We start from the raw sequence: 21,011 nt of genomic DNA, 5'->3' as shown, positions 1-21,011 counted from the left end.
TATAGTGTGTGTTTTTTAAATCATTTCCCCAAGGACATCAATGAGTGTGAGAGAGAGTACAAATACATTAAGCAATGTGTATAAGAAAAATACATTTTTATATGTCCTCCTGCATGCTTGTGAACAGTAGCTGAACAATACTACAAGCAGGCATATAATCGTATCTTATACACATTGTAAAATATAAATATTCGCTCTCACACAGTATATTATATATTTCCCTGATTTTTTACAATTTTTATTTATTTTTTGCTAAAATTTCAAATACAACAAGTGAAAACAAACAATGGACTGAGTTAATTGTTGAAATACCATGCATAGACATTGTTGATACGAAATCGTTAATTTTTTTATGTCATGTAAATAAAAAAAGAAAGTCACTCTTACACACAAAGTCATAAGACTATCTCACTTCTTCAGTGTATTTACATTGCAGTAAACAACCACATTTATAGGCCTTCTTGAGAATTTTTCCCAGGCAGACCTTTTTCACAATTTTGTAAAGTAAATGTCTTGATAAATGGGCTAATTTTTTTCCCCGATTTTTTTGAAGCCATATGACCGAGAAAACAGACAATGAAAATCATTTAAATTCAAATAGGCGAAAACGATCTGGAAACACACGATGATACACGAAGGTTGGTTTGACGTCATTTAAAGTTTGACAGGCTCTACTCGACCTATATTTTCATAAAAAATAATCAAAAAGCATTTCTGTTTTTCATGAAAAAGGTCTATTGTAGTAGAATGCGTTCCGAAAATCCTTTTTAAAAATTAAAAACCTGCAACTGATCGCTGTGAAACTGATTTGCCCGGACTATTTATAGCATTTACAATTTGTGTAGAGTCTGATGAAGTAGTCGTTTGAATACTGTTAGATCTATTTATATAGTTATTATATTATTTTTGAGTCGTTTATTGCCAAAGTGGCCTATCCAACACATACTGTGTTGAAATGTAAGCGATTAAAAGTTTCAAAATACATTACAAGTTATACATGCCAAAGCTACTTTTCTTTCATTACAACTACATTCTTGTGGAATGAGGTCAGACTTTTAGATTATTCTCAAAGGAATGTAATGAAAGTAAAAACTCCTTTATTTTTTATTTTTAGGTTAGACCACTTTGGCAACAAACGACTCATTTCTTTGCAAATTGTTTAGTATTATTAGCATTTTAGGAGTTACAATAAAAAACCTCCAAACGATTCGATAAGATCTGTTGTTTCTCTGCAAAGGATTCCAAAAGATGTTTTGGTTCATGTTTCTTAGAAAAATCTTATTTGTACAGAGAATTTGGAACCAAATATCTCAGTAACAAATTTTATATGTATAAAATTTTTAATTTAATCTCTTTAAAATTATCGACCGGGAAATTGCGAACCCGGCGAGCTTGCCAGAAATGGCACAATGCTGCCAGACTCAAGCATCAATAAATATCCGGGAGTTCCATTTGCGAACTGCAAGTTGCTCCTCAAAGAGGATATTTTAAAAAGGGCCAATCTTAGATGGAAGGAGGAATGTACTTGTGGTACTACAAGACAGATATGGTCTGAGTACAATCGCAGCCTTTCCCGAAGATCTTATATCACTTCCAAGGGCCTCTGTTCGCAAAGTTAAAGCTATTACAGGACACTGGTTGGGCGGCAGGCGTGCTAAACGCCTGGGCCTGGCAGTATATCACGACTACTGCGGGAGCTGTCCCAGTGGTGAGGAGGAGGAGACGATGTCTCATCTTCTCTGTCACTGCCCAGCTATTGTCATGAAGAGATGGACTTACTTGAGCCAGCCTCTCTTTGACGACCTCTCCGACCTGGAGTCCGCCGACGTCAAAGCTCTCCTGCTGTTTTTAAACAGCTCCAAATGGTTCATGGAGTAGTAGCCGGGGATGGGCCAACCCTTTTTCGGTATCACTATGGACTCTATGGTCTAAATGTGCCCCACCCCAGGACAGCCACTCTAACCTAACTTAACCTACTCGAATTCAAATTTAAACGTCCTATTTTTCTTTTTTATAGTTTGGATAAGTAATAACTTATAATTTTCGTTATATATAGTTGTTTGATATTTAATATTAGTACAGTATCTCTTTATTGATCCTTTAAGGACGTTTTCACAAAATCTTATTTTCTTAGGAAAGGATCATCTTTAAATCTTGTATATACACTATCGTTAATATCCTTTGTAAGCTCGTAAATTTTTAAATATTCCTTAAGGTGCTAAATTTATAGATTTGAGCTGTTAAAGTTTTCGTTTTTAACATATAGATTATACATTGGAGTGCTTTAAAGGAATGCTTTATTATATATGTTAAGATTAATTTGGAAAACTAATATTCATTAGTTTTAGACATGATCAATATTTCCTATTAAGAAATCGTTTTTTTCTATAAAATAAATTTATTATATCGTTTGAAAAATGAGAAATATTCCAGTATACGAGAAGAAAAAAAACGAAATCTCTAAACTTTGACCTATAGCACCGATTTTGATGAAAATTTCTTATTTACCTTTGTCCACCTTCTAAATCAAAAGTTATATAATGCCGAGTGGTACTTTTGCCCAGAGGGTGGAAATGAAAATGACAAAGAAGAACGATATAGTGGTGAATTCCAAGTAAAAATTGTTATTTAAATATATTTTGACAAGTCAATACTTTTGAAATTGGACGTTTTTTGAAAAGGATATCTCGTACACTTTTTAAAGTAGGTACTATAAAAATCTTGAAAATGTGATTTGCACGAAAATTAATGGAGTGATAATAAAAAGAAAATTTCTCTTACCTTTTTTTTTGTTTCATTCAGTACAAAAACTGATGAAATTACCACGGGAAATAAAATTAATGCTTGACACTTTGCACTTTACTTTATTTAGATACTGACAATATGCTCAAAAATTTCTAGGCGTTTCCGATTTATATTTTTGTACAATTTAAAGGCAAAAAAATGTTCAAAAAACAAATAAAATCTTTATTCTTAAATAGCTCGAAAAATAATAATGTTAATAGTTTGGATTGTAAAATCCAATCTAGATTTTTTCCCTCTAAACTTTTTTTTGTAACTTTATTATTTCTCGAGTTATTTAACGATAAAGATAATTTTTTTCTTTTCAATAATTTTTTGTAACATTTAAATTCCAATCTTTCGAAAACTATATACATCAGAAACTGTTAGAACTTTTTGAGCATATTCTCAGTATCTAAATAAAGTAAATTGGAAAGCGGCAAGCATTAATTTTAGTTATTGTGGTAAATCCATCACTTCTTGTGCTGAATAAAACAAAAAAAAATGTACGAGAAATTTTCTTTTCATTCTCCGTTAATTTCTAGTAAAAACGACTTGAAACTTTTTTCATTTTCAAGGTTATTTATAGTGCTTTTTTCAAAAAACGTCTAATTTTTCAGTTATTTAACGTTAAATACTCCGAATTTCAATCGGAAGTTATTGACTTTTCGAAATAATTAAACTCTTTGCTTAGATTTCATCGCTTTATCTTTACCGGTGCCATTTTTAACATAAATTTTTCCACCCACTAAAAGAGTTGGTTTTCCGTTGGGAAAAAGCATCCCTAAGCACCATATAATTTTTGATCCAGAGGGTGAACAAAGATTAATTCCAAATTTTCATCGAAATTGGTGCTATGAAAAGAATTTAGAGGTTTAATTAAGTCTCTAATATCAAAATATAGGGTATTGTAATTTGTAAAACTGTTATTTATTAAAAATTCAACATTTAGAAGACAAAAACTAAAAAAAGTTTTTGATTGAGAAAATTTTAGAATTTTTTTCAGTGATGATTGTTTGTTACTGGGTTTTAATATAATTGTATACGAATATTCATCGAGAAATACCCAAAGTACTTAATATTCAAAACTGTTAGCATTAAAATATTAAGCTGAATAACTTGCACCCTACATACAATTACACACAATTTTGGATAAAAAAAGACCCTCCTTCTGGGACAGCTGAGTGTTATGAGAACATTAAAACAAAACTAATGATTTCTTTCTGAAAACAATAAAAAATTACATGAAAATTGAATTGATTTACTTTCAATAAAATCGTGTGTTGAATAATAATTTAAAATACGATAATATTCGTTTTCGTATGTTTTTACTTTTTAGTTAGTAACTATAGAATTAGATAGTTGGTTTGGTATTAGTCGTTATGGGGATAACATAAAACATTAAACGAACTCGAACGATACCATACGATAAACTCTTCATTTATTTTAAAATGAACAAGGGGGAAAGACCCTATAAACTATTTCAACTATATGAATAAGCATTTCTATTTTCATGGGTATAAATCGTAAACTAATAAATTTATATATTTTGTATAATATAGTGTAGTTTTACTAACTTTAGTTTTGATTTGTCATGCAAAAACAGAGTTTTAAGCATGCTGTCTAGTGCCTATGGATGTTTTATATATTATTTTACGCTATCCTTTTAAGGATGTTCCCTCGCCAGTAATAGAAAAAAATAAATTAGTAGATAAGGATCCGAATTTTTAGTATGTTGTAGTTAACGATACATATTATTAAATCAAAAAAAAATTTGGGTATCTTATCGATCAATTAAGAGAGTTTTTATTAATTAAAAATACACTAAATAACATACCATCCTCATATCATGCTATGTTATTTAGTGTATTTTTAATTAATTAATTACTCTCTTAATTGATCGATAAGATACCCAATTTTTTTTTTGATTTAATAATATGTATCGTTAACTGCAACATACTAAAAATTTGGATCATTTTCTACTAATTTATTTTTTTCTATTACTGGTGAGGGAACTTCCTTAAATATTATTAATTTCTGTTACATTTGTAATTTTTCAACCTCGAAAATGAAGAAAGAATAGTACAAATTACAGTAACTTTATACATCACAGTCTGCATCAAATCCGTCATAGAGTTTGTGACCACGAGCGCAGAATGCAACTTTGTTAAAAATCGAAAAATCCGTGAAAATTTTGGATTTTGGCGATTATAACTCTAAAAGACTAGATTTCTGATGAAGCCTTTTCAGAACATTTTTAAAGTAGACTTTTGTTACAACATGAGACGTAACTTTAAACATCAGAGCTAACGTCAAATCCGGTAGTTCTGATTTTTAGTAGGTTTGCTTATGATGTTGTGAAAATTGATGATTCCCTCGGCGAGGGAGAAATTGTAAAATTTCGAATTTTGATAACTCTGCATATAAATTTTTTTAAATTTTTTCCAAATTCATTCATCCAAATCAAATGGGGTCGATTCCAATCACTGGTCGATTTAACATGGAATGTACTATATTTTTTTTAAATGTAGGCAATATTAATACATAAATGACACAAACTTTCTGTGTTAACTGCTGGACAATATTAAAGGAACAAAAAAAGAAAAATTTTTAGTAAATTTTTTCAACGACTTTTTAAACCATTTTAGATCTTAGAATAAAAATTCTTGAGCTGCAATTCTAAAATTTTTCAGGAATTAATTTTCAAATAACGATACATATGTCGGATCAGCTGCTTATTTAGCTTGAGTTTTTCGAGGATCCATGTTTTGGTTTAACTGAAAATAAATTCGTAAAAAAGTTTTCGATATCTCAAAAAATTTTTAGAAGTTTTTTACTCGAGCTTTTTCTAAGGAGTGAGCGGTATCCGTAGCTTTTAAAAAATGCTTGTTATAAGATCTTAAAACAAAAAATCTAAAGATAACAGAGAGCCGTAAGGTATAAATATCTTAAAATTTCGGAATCCAGGGAAAGTCAATGAATTTTTATAAAAACTGTACGACTGCATTGTTAAAAGTTTACTTTAAGGAGTTTAAAACAAAAATTTGTGCGATCTTGCCAAAAGGGTGGTAGACACCCCATCTGGGGGGTGGAAAAATTTGTGCTGAAAATGAATTCTAAGCAAAAAGTGTCATTGAAACCTATTTCGAAATGTCAATACTTTTCGAGTTATTAGCGATTGAAATTCGGAGTATTTAACGTCAGATAAGTTACAAAAAAAAAGTTTAAAAGGTAAAATATTTTGCTGAAACAAGGTATATTTCTTCCCCCGAAACTTCTGTAACTTTATTATTTTTCAAGTTATTTAAAATGATTTTTTTTTTTGTATTTTTCGAAAAAATTGTTTGCATTTAAATTGCAATATTTCAAAAAACATTTACCCGAAACTGCTAGAACTTCTTGAGCCTGTTGCCAGTACCTAAATAAACTTAATTGGAAAGCAGCAAACATTCGCCAATTTTTGTGCAAATGATTGTTTTCATTTTCAAAATTTTTTATAGTACCTTAAAAAGTGTACGATGTACTTTTTTCGAGAAACGTCAAATTTTTCTATTAATTGAGGTAAAATACTCCGAATTTTAATCGCCAATAACTCGGAAAGTATTGACTTTTCGAATTATTTTTCAATGACACTTTTTGTTTAGAATTCATTCCTATATCGATTCCCGTTGCCATTTTTAGCATAAGAAGGTGTGTCTCCCACCCCCTGGACAAGATCGCACAAATTTTTGTTTTTAAGTTTTTTAAGTAAGTAAGCTTTAAACAATGCAGTCGCTTACGGCTCTCCACTAAGATTGAAAATGCAATACTGAAAATAAGTAGAAAAATTAAGATAATTTCAAACTTATTTCCTTTACATACACTGATTTAATAAAAAATGAGAAATATTTCTACGTATATTTTTTTTCTGGGTGAAAATTCTTAGAATACTTTATGAACACCAACAATTTTAATGAGATATATATTTAATGAATATCTGAGTCGAAATAAAATAAATATTATATCGTACTCACCTTTTAGTATATGATACGGTTTTATTTTTATACATGTAAGTATATCCTTTTTTCTCCAATCTATCTCAAAATAAAATATTTACCTCATTTCTTCTACCCTTATTATTTTCACTTATTCTTTTGTTAATTGATGTCATAAATAAAATACAAAAACATACTTAATCATTTTAGTACTCTGTATATATTAAAATAAAAAATTATTTGTTTACTGAGGTGTAAAGTAAAGTAAAGGAAACTTTTTAAATGATCAAAGTTTGCCACAATTATAAATATTTGTTATTTGGTCGAATACTTCTTGAGTAACAGGGAGTTAAAATTGGGGAAATAGTCATAACCAAAAAAAAAGTTAGCTAATGAAGTAAGGAATTATAATTCAAGAAATAAAAATTTGTAAAGGCTAATAATTTTCGCGATTCAGTTCATGTTTGAATGCAGACCTGAAAAGTTTCTAAATTTTCTAGTCTCAACTATATACCTCAGACTACAGATAATTTTATTTCTGCATTAAATTGTAGGAGTTGTTTTTTTATTTAAATAGGTTTAGTATCATGTATTGAAATTAAATACACAAAATCCTTACATGCCTCTATTTTAAGGAAAACCGTTTTAGGATATATCTCCATAACCGCGCACTTTAAACCAAAAATGTTAATAACCTTTATTGTAGATAACTAATTAAATTACCTACCTTTTTTGTACAATAATTTGTTTTTTATCACTAACCGTTTATGACTTATACGACTATGACAGTTTACTTTTTGACTATTTGATACAAAAAAAAAAAAATTATTTTACAAAAAAGGTAGGTAATTTAATTATTTACAATAAAGGTTATTACCATTTTTGGTCTAAAGTTCGCGGTTATGGAGATATTGCCTAAAACGTTTTTACTTAAAATGGAGGCACTTCCCCCGCCTATTTTTAAAAGGATTTTGTGCATTTACTTTCAGTACGTGATACTGAACCTATTTAAATAATAAAATAACTCCTGTAATTTAATGCATTATGGACAAGAGTAATGAGTTTCTATATTACCTGTAACTATAATTATAATTTTAGAAAACTTTTTGTCAAATTGAATTTTATTAAAGCCGCTACGCTAAATGTATATGTGTAATTTATTAAATCGTTTTTTTTAATTAAGCAAAAAAAGTAACAATTGACTGGCTTAATTATTGAAATACTGAGCAATGTTCAATATTAGTGTTTGTTTTTGCGTGAAAACGTAACAAACAAACAAACATCCTTACTTTCACATTTATAATATATAGGGATTGGCAAAGAACTATATACCCTTTTTTTTTCATTTTAATTGTTGCAGTGTTACATACAACACTTTTGCAGTGTTGTATGTGCTAAAAACGCTTTCGGTACATTTTTCTAGACATCATATCGAATGCAACGAGCTATCGCACATATTTTTAAGAGCAGTATCTCTATTTTTCACCATTTGCAATTTGTTGACTAAACTTTTGGTAGATATTTAATAAAAACTAACACGTGAGTTTACCGTGAGTTACAGTTACCTCATCTAGACCTTAATATTTATTTATTTTAATTTCAAGTAGTTGTTCTTTTGTAAATGGTGTGACAAAAGTGTTAAAAATTGCTACCTGGCAAAAGATTTATTTTTTTCGCCATAATAATTCCTCGAGTGCTAAAGTAAAATTTGAAATTTCTTGGTTAATAAATGGTTAATAAAATAAACAAACTTTTAAGTGGTTTTCACAAAGTTGTAAAATAATTATTAAAATTTTGGTACGCTTCTAAACTTCATATAAAGTTTAGGGTAACATTTCTCACCCTTTCAACCCTCGTTGCAAAGCAGCAAGGAGTAATCAAAATTTTTAAGCAACGAAATTCAAAATTAAAAAGTACAATTTTTTAAATGAGCTATTGATGTTTCAAAGTTGATGATTTTTCGCAGAAATACATCTGTTTGAAAAGGTAAAATTTTGTTCTTTTAAATATTTGGTAATAAAATAATATTAACATATTATTTTAGAGTTACCCATAAAAATGTAAAACTAGACTTGATACGATGACAAAATTTGATATCATAAAAAAGTTATAAGCAAGCACAGATTGCATTCAAAGGTTTCCATCTCCTTTTAGCAAAACATAGTTTTATATGTAATCTCTATAGCGATATCCACGCCATTTGTGGGGTATGTCGTCACTAGTGGTTATCTTTCTCTTTGTTTAATAAGAAATTTTAAACGTTCATATTTTGCATAGTAGAAAAGATTTTTAAAAACCCAAATTCACTTTTCTATTCGTGAAGTGAGAATTCTTCATCTGAAATGAAATCTATTAAACACTATAGTTGATGAAAAAATAAAAATTTTATTTTTATTTTTAAACATGCATAAGCCCTAGAGGTTTTTATCAACAGTTCTATCTCTATAAGTTTCTTGCATGAGCCCTATAATTTATCAATGAATACCACAATGTAACGAATCCAATATTTATTGGTCTGGTTTCCAAAAGCCATATTCTCTACGGCTTGTTTTAAATAGGCTGTGGATAGGGTCTTTTGATCAAATAAATAACTAATTTTCAGGATTCAAACATATTTATAAATAGCATTATATTTCACAAAATTATTTTTTATATTCACATAATCCAACCCAAATATACACAAGGGCATATTGCTTCTAGTCCTTACATCATAACAACATAGTAAGTTATCGATTTTTGGTTGTTTATATATTTACTTCTCCACCAACGCGTTATACTACGTAGTTCAAATGTATAAAGTTCACATACATTTCATGAATATTCCTATTATTCCTTAGCTACAATTCAGTATTCCTAAACTTATAAATTGATTTAAGCTTTCTTTTCAGTTTTTTAGACAAAAAACAAATTGACGTTTTTTGGATTGTTATTTTTGAAAAAACTAGTATTTATGGCAAAAAAAAATTTTATCTAATATGCAAGTATTAAAGAAAGAGTATAACAAATATGATTTTTTTTCGACTAAAAACACATGGTAAAACACGTTGGCGGTGATTGCTCTAAAATGGGATTAGTAATATCGTCTTCTAGTCCCTAAATACCAAAATTTAAAAAAAAGAAAAAAAAACTATATAAAGGGTATGCCATTTCAATCTACACACCTAAATATCTCGTTTTGTAGTTAACCAATTAAAAATTAACTTAAACAAAAGTTGCAGACTTTGATGGGGGGCACCATGGTTTAACACTAACATAATTTTTAAGAAGAGCTAATTTGAATGGTATTACTTCGAAAAATGAATCAGAACTCTAATCTGGACGCTACCCGCATCAAATGTTAGAATCACTCAAAATAAAACATCTCTAACCTAGCCCAACAATTCTCAAACACGTTCACTTCGAAAAATACCGATTTAAGGTTGCTTTGTTTTGATAATGATAATGATGCATAACTGGTAAATGGCGTCAGAATGGTTTTTATATATTTTAGCATTTCTAGAGTGAGACAGACTATCAACTAAAAATTTATGTATATCAAGGTTTCGATTCTTTTTCATAACGGTTTTAAATTTAAGTTAAGTAATAAGATAAGAGATTTATCAAGTATTGTAAGTTAATTATTGATATAAATAAATGGCGCTTATAATCGTTATATTTCGAAGTAAACATGAATGAAACGATATTAAATTTTTAGATTAAAGTAATTCGACTGTTTGAGCAAGTACGGTGAATGTTATTAGAATTCAAATTAAATGTTGATAATAGATGAATTATTTTATGTTTATTAGTCTTATTAACTTTTAAAAGTTATTAATTTAGTGTCAATAACATTTTGTTTTCTTTATGTAGTTTACCTGATGAAGTTATGAAATATAACGGAAACGTCGTAACATTTGACAACTTAACATTCGCATTATTTTTTGCCAAGTTCCTGATTCTAATTAATCATTTACAATATTTATTAATTTAGTGTTTATCGAAATTTACGGCCTCAGATACTAAAATTTGATGCACGGACACGGCTAGAAACTGATGTTTGAAACATGACGGGTAGGATTTTAGATAATTTTTTTAATTTATGCAAGTCAATACAAAGAAACATTTGAGCTATATTAGCATTATTATACCATGTATATGAAAATAAAGGTATATTAAGTTTAGTCCCAAGTTTGTAAGGCTTAAAATATTGATACTATGAATAAAATTTTGGTATAGGTGTTCATAAAAACACCTAATTAGTCCATTTCCGGCTGTGTGTCTGTTTGTCTGTCGTCTGTCTGTCCCTCTGTCATCACGATTACTCAAAAAACGAAAAGAGATATCAAGCTGAAATTTTTATAGCGTGCTTAGGACATAAAAGTGAGGTCAAGTTCGTAAATTCGTTCGTAAACGATCGATCTTTAAAAACTTAAAATACTGTTTAAACTACATATTTCCATACGTACATGTATCTGTTTTACACCCCATGTACAGAATGCACATTACTTGAACTATTTATTATCTTCGTTTTTTTTTTTAAAATTCTATGAAATATTCTGAAGAACATTGATTGATGCTGCTGAATAGAATCATTACTGTCATTTTTTCAGCTGAAAACTCGCATTAAAATTATTATGATACTCAAGAGTGCTGTGAAGTATTCGTCACAAACATACTAAACACATTTTATATACAACAACAATTTATGTAGATAGATAGTAGGTATATTACTATTTCCAAGTATAAAATGTAATATTCCATATATTCCATTCTGGGCTTTTTAAATTGGCCGCCTATTGGCCTTAGTTATCGCAATAGGCCTTCGTCCTGATGTCTTTTTTTCTTGCAAAACATCTTTTGATAAATAGTTTCCATGGCAGTCGCACGTTATGATGCCATAACACATGAGCTATAAATTTTAAAGATATATATTTAAAAAAAAATTAAATTAAATTTAATCTAACATTTACTATTTTACATTTTTACAGAAATCTTTAATTTGTGGTTCAAAATGATGATCACAGATGGAGCAGAATGATCATCATTTTGAACAATAAATTAAAGATTTATGTAAAAATTTAAAGGAGTAAATGTCGCAATTCATGGCCACGTTTCTGAAATACTCAGTGAACTATGACTATTTTACAATTTAAAAAATTGAAAACTGGAGGCTATAAAGCGGTGGTTTTTGCTTTTAAGTCCAGTGAAGCGGGCGGGTATAAAGCTAGTCCTTCATATTTTCTTAGTTTTTGAACCCAAAAATTGATTTCACACGATGTTTTGCCTCACAGAAAAATTCGATTTTCACAAAATGGAGGAAATGTCTTGGATAAAATTTACAAAGTATATGTTTTTTCAGAATTTCAACTTAATTCCTTCATTTTCAGAGTTATTAGAGAAAAGTTATCAGAGAAAGTTGAAAATATGAGGTTACAGCGGTTTCTTGAGATTTTAAGGTTATTTTACTATGTTCAGCAGACAATGTCAATGCAGAAATTCTTAATAAACAATTCTTTTTTTTTACTCGTCTCAATAGAAGCAGAGATATTCAAGAAGACGTTACCAAAGCAAACAATGTTTAGATAAAACGCGTGCAGAAGCTTGCGCGGATCGTCCAAACGAAAAACACATTTTCTGTATTTTTTACAACAAAATAACCCTATTTAAAAACAACTAGTCATTTGCAAAAATTTATCGAATTCTTTATCAAAATTCGGTAGATTTATTCAACTATTATAAATATACTTAATTTAAATTTAAAATACTTTTGGAACTGATGTTAAGCGAATTAATCGATTAAATCGAATAATCCATATCATTCCTTAGCTTACTTTCTTTCCACAGCAAAACTAATGAATCTAGTCTCTCAAAATTAACTGCTCAATGTTATAGAACAAAAAAAATTTTTGCCTCCCTGAACTACAGCCCAATTAGCCTTTGCGTTAGTACACTTCTGTGTTTCTCCGTATTTTTCAATAAACTTCAAATACGTTTACAAAATATCTATATATTTTTCCAGAAAATATACACTTATGTACTGTATTGTAGGTCAACAGAAAAGGATAGGTGTATGTAAATCTATTTATTTCATGACCTCTCATGATCACGATTTATTGAATTTTTATTTATTTTTTTAAATTGTGGTATCGATAATATAGAGATCAAAAAAACATTTTTTTAATAAAATTTTGAACAACGAAAATATATTTCTGGAAAAAAGATATGCGCAGGTACTTGAAAAACTTTCATGTTAAAAAATTTTTCATAAAATCTGTCTATTCATGTTCATGAGATAGAATAATACGTTATTTGTAGTAAATTTGCATTAAATTGACCGAGTTTAAACATAAAGACATTACACGGGGTATCTATAAAAGGGTTATACAACGCTCTACCAGACATATAGTCGCATCAATGAATGTTTTTACTCGGGAGTCCTCAATAAAAGCTCCAATTTTGATGTTTTTTGTTGTTGTTTTTTTTTTTTTTTTAAATGATTCTTTTTGTATATTATTTAAAAGCAGAAAAATTTCAGATGGGAGAAAGAGTTTGAAATTTCGAGAAGATATTGATTTTATACAGTAAATGTCACATAAGAAAGAATCTTTCGAAATTCATCCCCTAAAGGGGTGAAATAGGGGATGAAAGTTTGTATGGAAATATATACAAATCGTCATTTTTGAGTTCACTACTTAACCGATTTCTTTCACCTATAGAATGCTACATTATCAGCAAGTAAAATGGGCTATACACTATTTTCAAAAAAATTAAGGTTCCGCGCCCAAAGGTAAAAATCTATTAAATAGTGTAACTGACATTTTTGAGTTCACTACGTAACCGATATTAATAACTCTTTCATCTATAGAATGCCTCTTAGGGGATAAATTTCGAAAAATTCGATTCGATATATTTGTCTAAAATAAAATCATCAAAATCGAAGCTGTTATTGGGGATTCCCTAAGAATGGCTATTTTATGTATTCCTTTATCCGACTAATGATACAGTTTTAAAAAATGACTATTTAGCTAAACTTTTTTTTTATAGAAACCCATAAAATTGAAGCTAAGCCATTGACGTAAGGTTAGATTATATTAGCTGTCCGCGAAAGACACACTTAGGCCATAGGTTCCATTGTGATACCATTATGCGTTTTACCACCTTTCCGCTGATAATTTCATTTATAATGCACAAAGTACAAAATTTTGAATTTTTTCAAAATAAAAAATATTTTTGTATTTTTTGATAAGTTTTAAACAAAAAAGAAAAATTTTTTCAATCTCTGAGGGAATTCGCTTAGCTAACGCAGATTCGCTTTGGGAATTTTTAATAGTTTAGCAATTTAACAAAATTCATCATTTTCGATACCATTCAAGTTTATGAAAATTTAGTATTTCCTTGGAAACCCTTTCTCTCGTAGGCTTCAAATTTTTACAAACTTAACATACTTTAAAAATTAATCAGCAAACTTTGATAAAAAATGACTTTCTAGAAATCAACAAAAACTGGAATAAGCTCAAAATTTTTAATTTAGAATGATCCGGTCGTCTGTTGAGTTCGAAAACTAGTATTTAACTTTGCTTTTATAAACAACATATTAAAAAAAACAAAAATACCTTATTTTTGATGCATTTACATTTGATGCAAGGGCACAACTATAATTTTCACATTCTTAAAAATGTGAGGATCAAATTTAGTTCTAATACAATATAGATACCTCAAATGTAAAAGTTGTCCTCGACATAATTCTGCACATTTTCAATTTTTAATCCACTTTCTTCCATTAAAGTTGGAAAGATAAGATATATGCTACTTTTTACGATAAGTACTTTCTTTCGTGCTATTATTTAAACTGATTGCATACTAGCACAACAAAATTAAATAAAAAATCATGGTAATAAAGAAAAAAGTCATGCATCATTGAAATTTTCCACAGTTGTTTATTAGGTTGTAATAACTTCGTACCGAAAATTCGATCTCTCAGGGGCGAGTAGTTGAGGGTTTTAATTAGTTTTTTTACAAATTATAAAAAACTGTGCATCAAATAAATATAAGTGATGGAAAATGATCCATCTTGTAAACTGTTAGAGATAGAACAAAAGTTTAAATGTAAAAGTTATTTCAGTTAACTTCACTGTTTACCCGTGAGGGCGCAATTAAGGAAAAAACTTTGGTGTCAATTTTCTCCAAAACTATAAAAATTTTGATCTTGAAAATTCTCAGGTACTTTCAACTAGCGATCTTATAAAACATTCTAGAAGAACAAAAAGAAATTATAAGTAAATAAAATTTTGAAATTTCGAAGTATTTTCTAAATTTTTGCTCGTTTAATCAAATGGTGAGGGTAAAAATATTTTTCGAAAATATTTATCAGATTTTTTTTCGTTTTACAAGATCACTAGTTGAAGTTACCTGAAAATTTTATAATTTTGGAGAAAATGGACACCAAAGTTTTTTTCCTAGGTTACGGGTAAACAGTGACGCTTACGAAAGAATGATTCAAACAAAAGTTGTTAATTTTTTTTTTATAAGGATTAACTTTTACATTTAAATTTTTATTTTATCTCTAACGGTTTACAAGATGGATTATTTTTCATTTGATTGAATGAGCAAAAAAATTTTATTTTAAAATTGGCATATCTTGGTCAATTTTAAAGCTAGGAAATCTAAAAAAAAAAAATTGAAAAAATAATTTTTCTGTAATATGAACCCGATTCTATTGCTTTTCATTTCTGTAAAAATAACAGTTTTCACCGACAACTGAAGTCGAATTATTCAAAGTTTAATAGTGGAAAAATGGAATATAATTCGGTATAAATTTACAGGACGTATTTTAAAGTTCAAAATGAACTATATTAGATGTCAGTAGTAAGACAATTCACAGAATTATTACGAGAATATAATTGCTTTCTAACTTTTAGGAAGACGAAATGTTACATTCAATAAACCACAGCTCGCAAAGTATTATATTTACAATAACGAAAAACAAGAGAATCTTTTGTTATATAATAAACCTTTATATTGATATCATAATAAATTTTCTCAATTGAATGTACGATTTTCGAGTTATTTGCGAGAAACTGTTAAAATTTAGGATTTTGCGCTTTATGAAAAAAAGTACTTATCGTAAAAATTAACGTATTTGAGCCGTATCTAAAAATGGCCATCGTTAAAATTTAATTGGTTAATTATGATATAATAATGAACAACTATGTCAAGTTTCATTAAATTCTGAATGCAAAGTCTATTCCCGATAGTACTACCTTAAGCAAAAAAGTACTCTTGTGATTTTTTCTCTAGGCACCTTTTCTATGAATTCGCTTAGCTAACGCAGCTTAATTTCGATTTCCCTTTTCCAATTTTCCAAAAATTACCCTTATCTTACGTCCTCCTAAATACCATATTATTTATTATCTTTTATTATCAGTGAATCTTATGTGTTTGACTAATCTTTTTTATTTTATTAGTATTTTCTTTAAGAATTTCAACTTTGATAGGTTCTACTGAACTGATTTCTTGAAAACTCTCACATCTCACAAAGTTTGTTATTAGGCATCAAGAACATGAGTTTTGTGTGTAAGTTAAAAGAGAAATAACGTACTACTTGCTAGCTATAAAACACATCGAATGAGTATACAGTATACTAAGGGTATCAAAGCAGTACAGTACCCACCACACACATATATAAAATATAAATGTATGTCATTTCGTTGTTATAACGTGTGGTATATACACATAGAATATTATACTTTAACTGTATATGGTATATTATGCTTTACAGAATTGAAGAGGAAGTTGCGGGTACGTTTGGAGGGTGGTAGTAGCTCAACTGGCGAGAACACAACACGGAGTGTTGTTGAACGTCGCAGAAATCGATCCAAGCTGGAGGGTCCTCGCCCACCTCGACCAAGTGACGGTAAGACCCCTACCCTTATTTTATATAATAATGCTTCTTTCTATATAATATTTCTTTCTCTCCCATATTCAAAAAATATTATATATATATATATATATATATATATATATTTTTTTTTTTTTTTTTATACAGGGTGTTCAATAAACTGTGTTATGAATTTTTATGAATAAGTAGTTTTAATAAAATATAAAATCTTTTAATTTGAACCACCAATTTTGCAAAAAAATAAATTTAACAAATTTTTAAGATTAAATTCAGATTCTCTGTTTAATTCAAAATTTATCAAATGTTTATCGTCGTTTAATATAATCTGACAAATAGTCGAGAAATAAGGGAATGAACTGATTTTTTTAGTAGTAAGACAGGAAGGATGCGGTTTTTTGCATTTGATTCATGGGCGTCTACAAACTTTGTGAAGAAAAGTAAAGCTAAATATCGAAGGAAATGATTCTAATTTTGCTATTCCCTGGGTCCTCGAGGGACCACAGGGATAACATTTTGGGGGCGGTTTGAAAGAGTTTCACAGAAAGCCATTTTCCTAATCATATGGGTACTATGAGTAAAAAATATGAGTAGCTTTGATCGCTCGTAGCTCGAAAACTACTCGTTAAAAATTTTTGCGGCCGTGAGAGCTTTTGACCAGAATGATCCAATTAAAATTTTAGTGTGAGCTAAAAAAAGTTTCACAGAAAGCCATTTCCCTCTCTAATATTGCGGAGTCTTTTTCAAAATTGATTTCTATTTAGTCCAACTTCATAAACAAAAAAACCAAGGCTTTTATCCAAAATTGCACTGGCGCTCGTACATCATTAGTGCTGAAAAAATCGACAGTTGGCCCGTTTTTAATGCTTTATTTCCTTATCTAAGACATAATTAGGAGTTTCCAGTTGTATATACGATAATTATCTACTAAAAAATTGACACAATAATTGTTTTAGTAATTCTAAATTTTACCTATTTGTATAGCACGATGCTTTACTTTTAAAGCCTCAATTTTTTTTTCAAATTTAAATTACGATTTACGGAATTAAAATTATCAATTTTGTCAACTATCAATAATAACTACCTTGAGTACGAACGAGTTTTACCCGAAACAGGCTGTCAATGTGACATTTAAATGTTTATTTAAAACGCTTTGTTTCTATCTTGCGTTTTAAATATATTATAAATATAAATATTGTTTCAAATATTAACTATTCAAAAGTTGACTATCTTATCTAATCAGCACCGTTTCAAATAAGGCCAATTTACCCTTTTTGTTATTAATAATAGCTGAAAACTCACCAATTGTTGAAAATTACAGACGTTAAGAAAGAAAGTTTGCGTTATACATTCAATGTTTGTTGAATTCGGCTTCTTTTTATACGCTCGTGTATCTCAAAATGTAAAATGCACGACTGACTGACGGTCTGATGACCGCTGTAAAGTTTTATCAAAATTCAGCATTAAATTGGATTTTAAAATCAATATGGTCGCCGTTTTTAGAATTACGAAAATCTAAAATGCTTTAGACCATAAATGTCCATTTCAGAATTTCAATTACGATGAAAAAATAACAAAAATATTTAACACAAACAAAAATTTGGCAACTTGAAGAGAATTCGAAGTTAGCGACTTTGTTAATTTCGAATTAGATAAAAAAACGACTTTAACTAATACAAATGGTTGTCCATTACTAACACAATGCCTTTTTTTAAATGTATCATTTATTTTTTTTTCCAAATTCATGGTTCAATTTATTTTATAAATGACCTTTATAAGATCTTAGCCTACATGTTTTAACTTACACTTACAATGAATACTTGTCAAAACAGTTAATAGCACTCCAAAAAGAAGGTGATTTCTTAGTAACAAAAACTCGGTTCATTTTGAGCTGACAAGACACGGTGACTCACTGTCACACAACGAATTTCAAAGACTATTGATTCCCATAATGAATTTATCTAGAATCCTTGAAAAAGAAGTATCTATATCATTGCTTCAATCAACATTTTGAAAAATGTATTTTTATTTAATATCTCGGAAATTGCCAGAATAATAAGAAAAATTGGTAGGGATCTTTTTAATTTTCTATTAGTTTTATTCAAAACAGTTTTTCTAATTGTAAAATACATATTTTGGAAGTTGTTACGTCCACTGGGGACGAAGTAGTCTGATTCAATTTTTAATAAAAACAAACCGTGGGTCTGGTGCGATCCTAGAGGTCCACACAAATAACTTCCCTACATAATAAATAGTTACCGAATCGAAATTATGAAATTCTTTTCGGGTCATATTGCCGTTAATACGCTTCGTTCGACATCTCAAAGAAATCGATATTTTTTGTTCGCGCGATATCGATCGGGAAAAAAAAACTCACTCGACTCGAAACGACTTGATCGAATTTTATAAAATTACTTTCGGATCATATTTCTATTAATACGCTTCCATCGACACCTCAACGAGCTCGATATCATTTTTTGTTCGCACGATATCAACGACGAAAAAAATGTCTACGGACGTACGTACGTACACACACACACTCACACAATTGGTCTTGTTATTAAAGTCTTGTCCTAACCATAAAACGTAAAGATATGCTGAAAATTTCGATTTTCAATAACTTTCTATACCGGAAAGTAAAAAATTTTTGGTTTTGTTCTTTTCAGTTATTTAAAACTAAAACATTTTCAAATTAGTGGTAAAAGCAATAGTATTTATTGATAAAAAAATATATAATGCTTTGTATTGAACACCCGGTGTAAAATATTTTGTTCCTCTTCCTATATTCAAAAAAAAAAAAGAATATGTAACATATGTAGGGTAAAATTATTGTTATTTTATGTATACAATCATTCAATATTTTATTTTGTAATGCATTCTTAGAAATAATTTTTTTAATGCTTAGTGTAATAATTTTTTTTTTTTTTCAAAATTTGAATTACGACTACAAAAGCTCTTCGTTCATAATATTATTTTGAACATTTGATTTTAGTAAATATCTAATAGCCAATTCTAATAGTTTCCATGTTCTAAGGTTTATAATAGGCTGTGATCAAGTAATAACCACAGTCTAATGGCAATTGGGTTGTTGAATAAAAAATAATCATCAATTTTTGTATTTTATTTCAATTTTTTATCATTTAATAATATTAAACTTCGCCGTAAAAACTTTTTTAAAAGCTTAAATAACTGGCAAAGATTATTAAGAGAAAATAAAATAATATGAAAAAAACAGAGTGAAGAAGATACAATTTATGGACATACGTTCAACGAAGGTTATCAGATATACTTCTTACAAAAAAATTAATTTGTTTAGAAACTTATTAACTATTGCTTAAAAAAATGAAAATAAATAAAGAGAAAATAGTAATAAAGCTAACCGTTAAAAAACAATTTTTTTATTGTATTATGTAAAAATGGTTATTTCTTTTAAACTACTACTTTTCAATGAGTATGCAATAATCCAAATAATTATTTTTCCATTTTTTTTAAATGTAAGTATGTCTAATGACTTTGTTGAACAAATGTCCATAAATTGTATCTCCTTCACCCTGTTTTATGAAATGTCAAAACAGTAAGCATAATTTTTTTAAATATATCTTTATAAATTATAGCTCATGTGTTATTCTGATGTATGAGCTATATTTTTGTCAAGTTTCATTCAAATCCCTTCAGTAGTTTTTACGTGAAAGCGTAACAAACAACCGAACTTTTATGAGCTACTAATTTCATGTCATCAAAAATTCTATCTTCTTAGAAATTAGAGAAAATATGATTTCTATAGGAAAATGGAGATTTGTCTGATGAATTCGGGATTGAAAAGCTGAATAATGTATATGCAGGGGGATTTCTGAGGTTAAAATAAGTCGAAAATAAAGAATAATAAATCTAAATTGGAATTCCGAAATTTGTTCAAAAAAGTTGAAAATGACAATAATTTATTGTAGCATTCTTTAAAAAGTTCTGTTTTTCATTCTAAGAGGCAATCAATACAAAAATAATTAGAAATGGAATTTATTTTTAATTAGATAATTAATTAATAAACAGGCATTAAGTGCTTAAATAATCGCCCGGTAACATCAATGCACCAAAATAGTAAAAATTCTAATTTTGTATTTGAGAACTTAGAATTTCTTAGAACTTAAAAGTCTCTGTAAATATGAAACTTAGGGAACTAAATGATAATGTGTTGAGTTGCAGTTAAAATTTTGTCCAACTTTGTTTCTATAAAAAGTTCAATATTTATCGAGAAATTAGCTAAGACAATTAACAAAGTTCTCTCGATTTAAAAGTACTTCAGATTGAAAAACCTCTGCAAAATTTGCGACTTCTTGAAATACACTGGATGATGTTTTAAGTAATATAAAATTGCAAAAGTTATT

The 21,011-nt window shown here is 28.6% G+C and overlaps 1 protein-coding gene across 1 annotated transcript in view; it reads left to right on the top strand.

Moving 5' to 3' along the window:
* LOC123296183 overlaps window positions 1-21,011 on the top strand; it is a 111,478-nt gene that overhangs the window by 80,456 nt on the left and 10,011 nt on the right. Inside the window, exon 4 of the mRNA XM_044877679.1 lies at window positions 16,513-16,647. Within this exon, the coding sequence (XP_044733614.1) occupies window positions 16,513-16,647 (135 nt within the window). The remainder of the gene's footprint in view (window positions 1-16,512; window positions 16,648-21,011) is intronic.

The sequence above is a fragment of the Chrysoperla carnea genome, chromosome 1, assembly GCF_905475395.1.
Source record: "Chrysoperla carnea chromosome 1, inChrCarn1.1, whole genome shotgun sequence".
In the NCBI taxonomy this organism is placed as follows: domain Eukaryota; kingdom Metazoa; phylum Arthropoda; class Insecta; order Neuroptera; family Chrysopidae; genus Chrysoperla; species Chrysoperla carnea.
The sequence above is the reverse complement of the archived record's forward strand: the minus strand, read 5'-3'. Positions and strand labels throughout refer to the sequence as shown.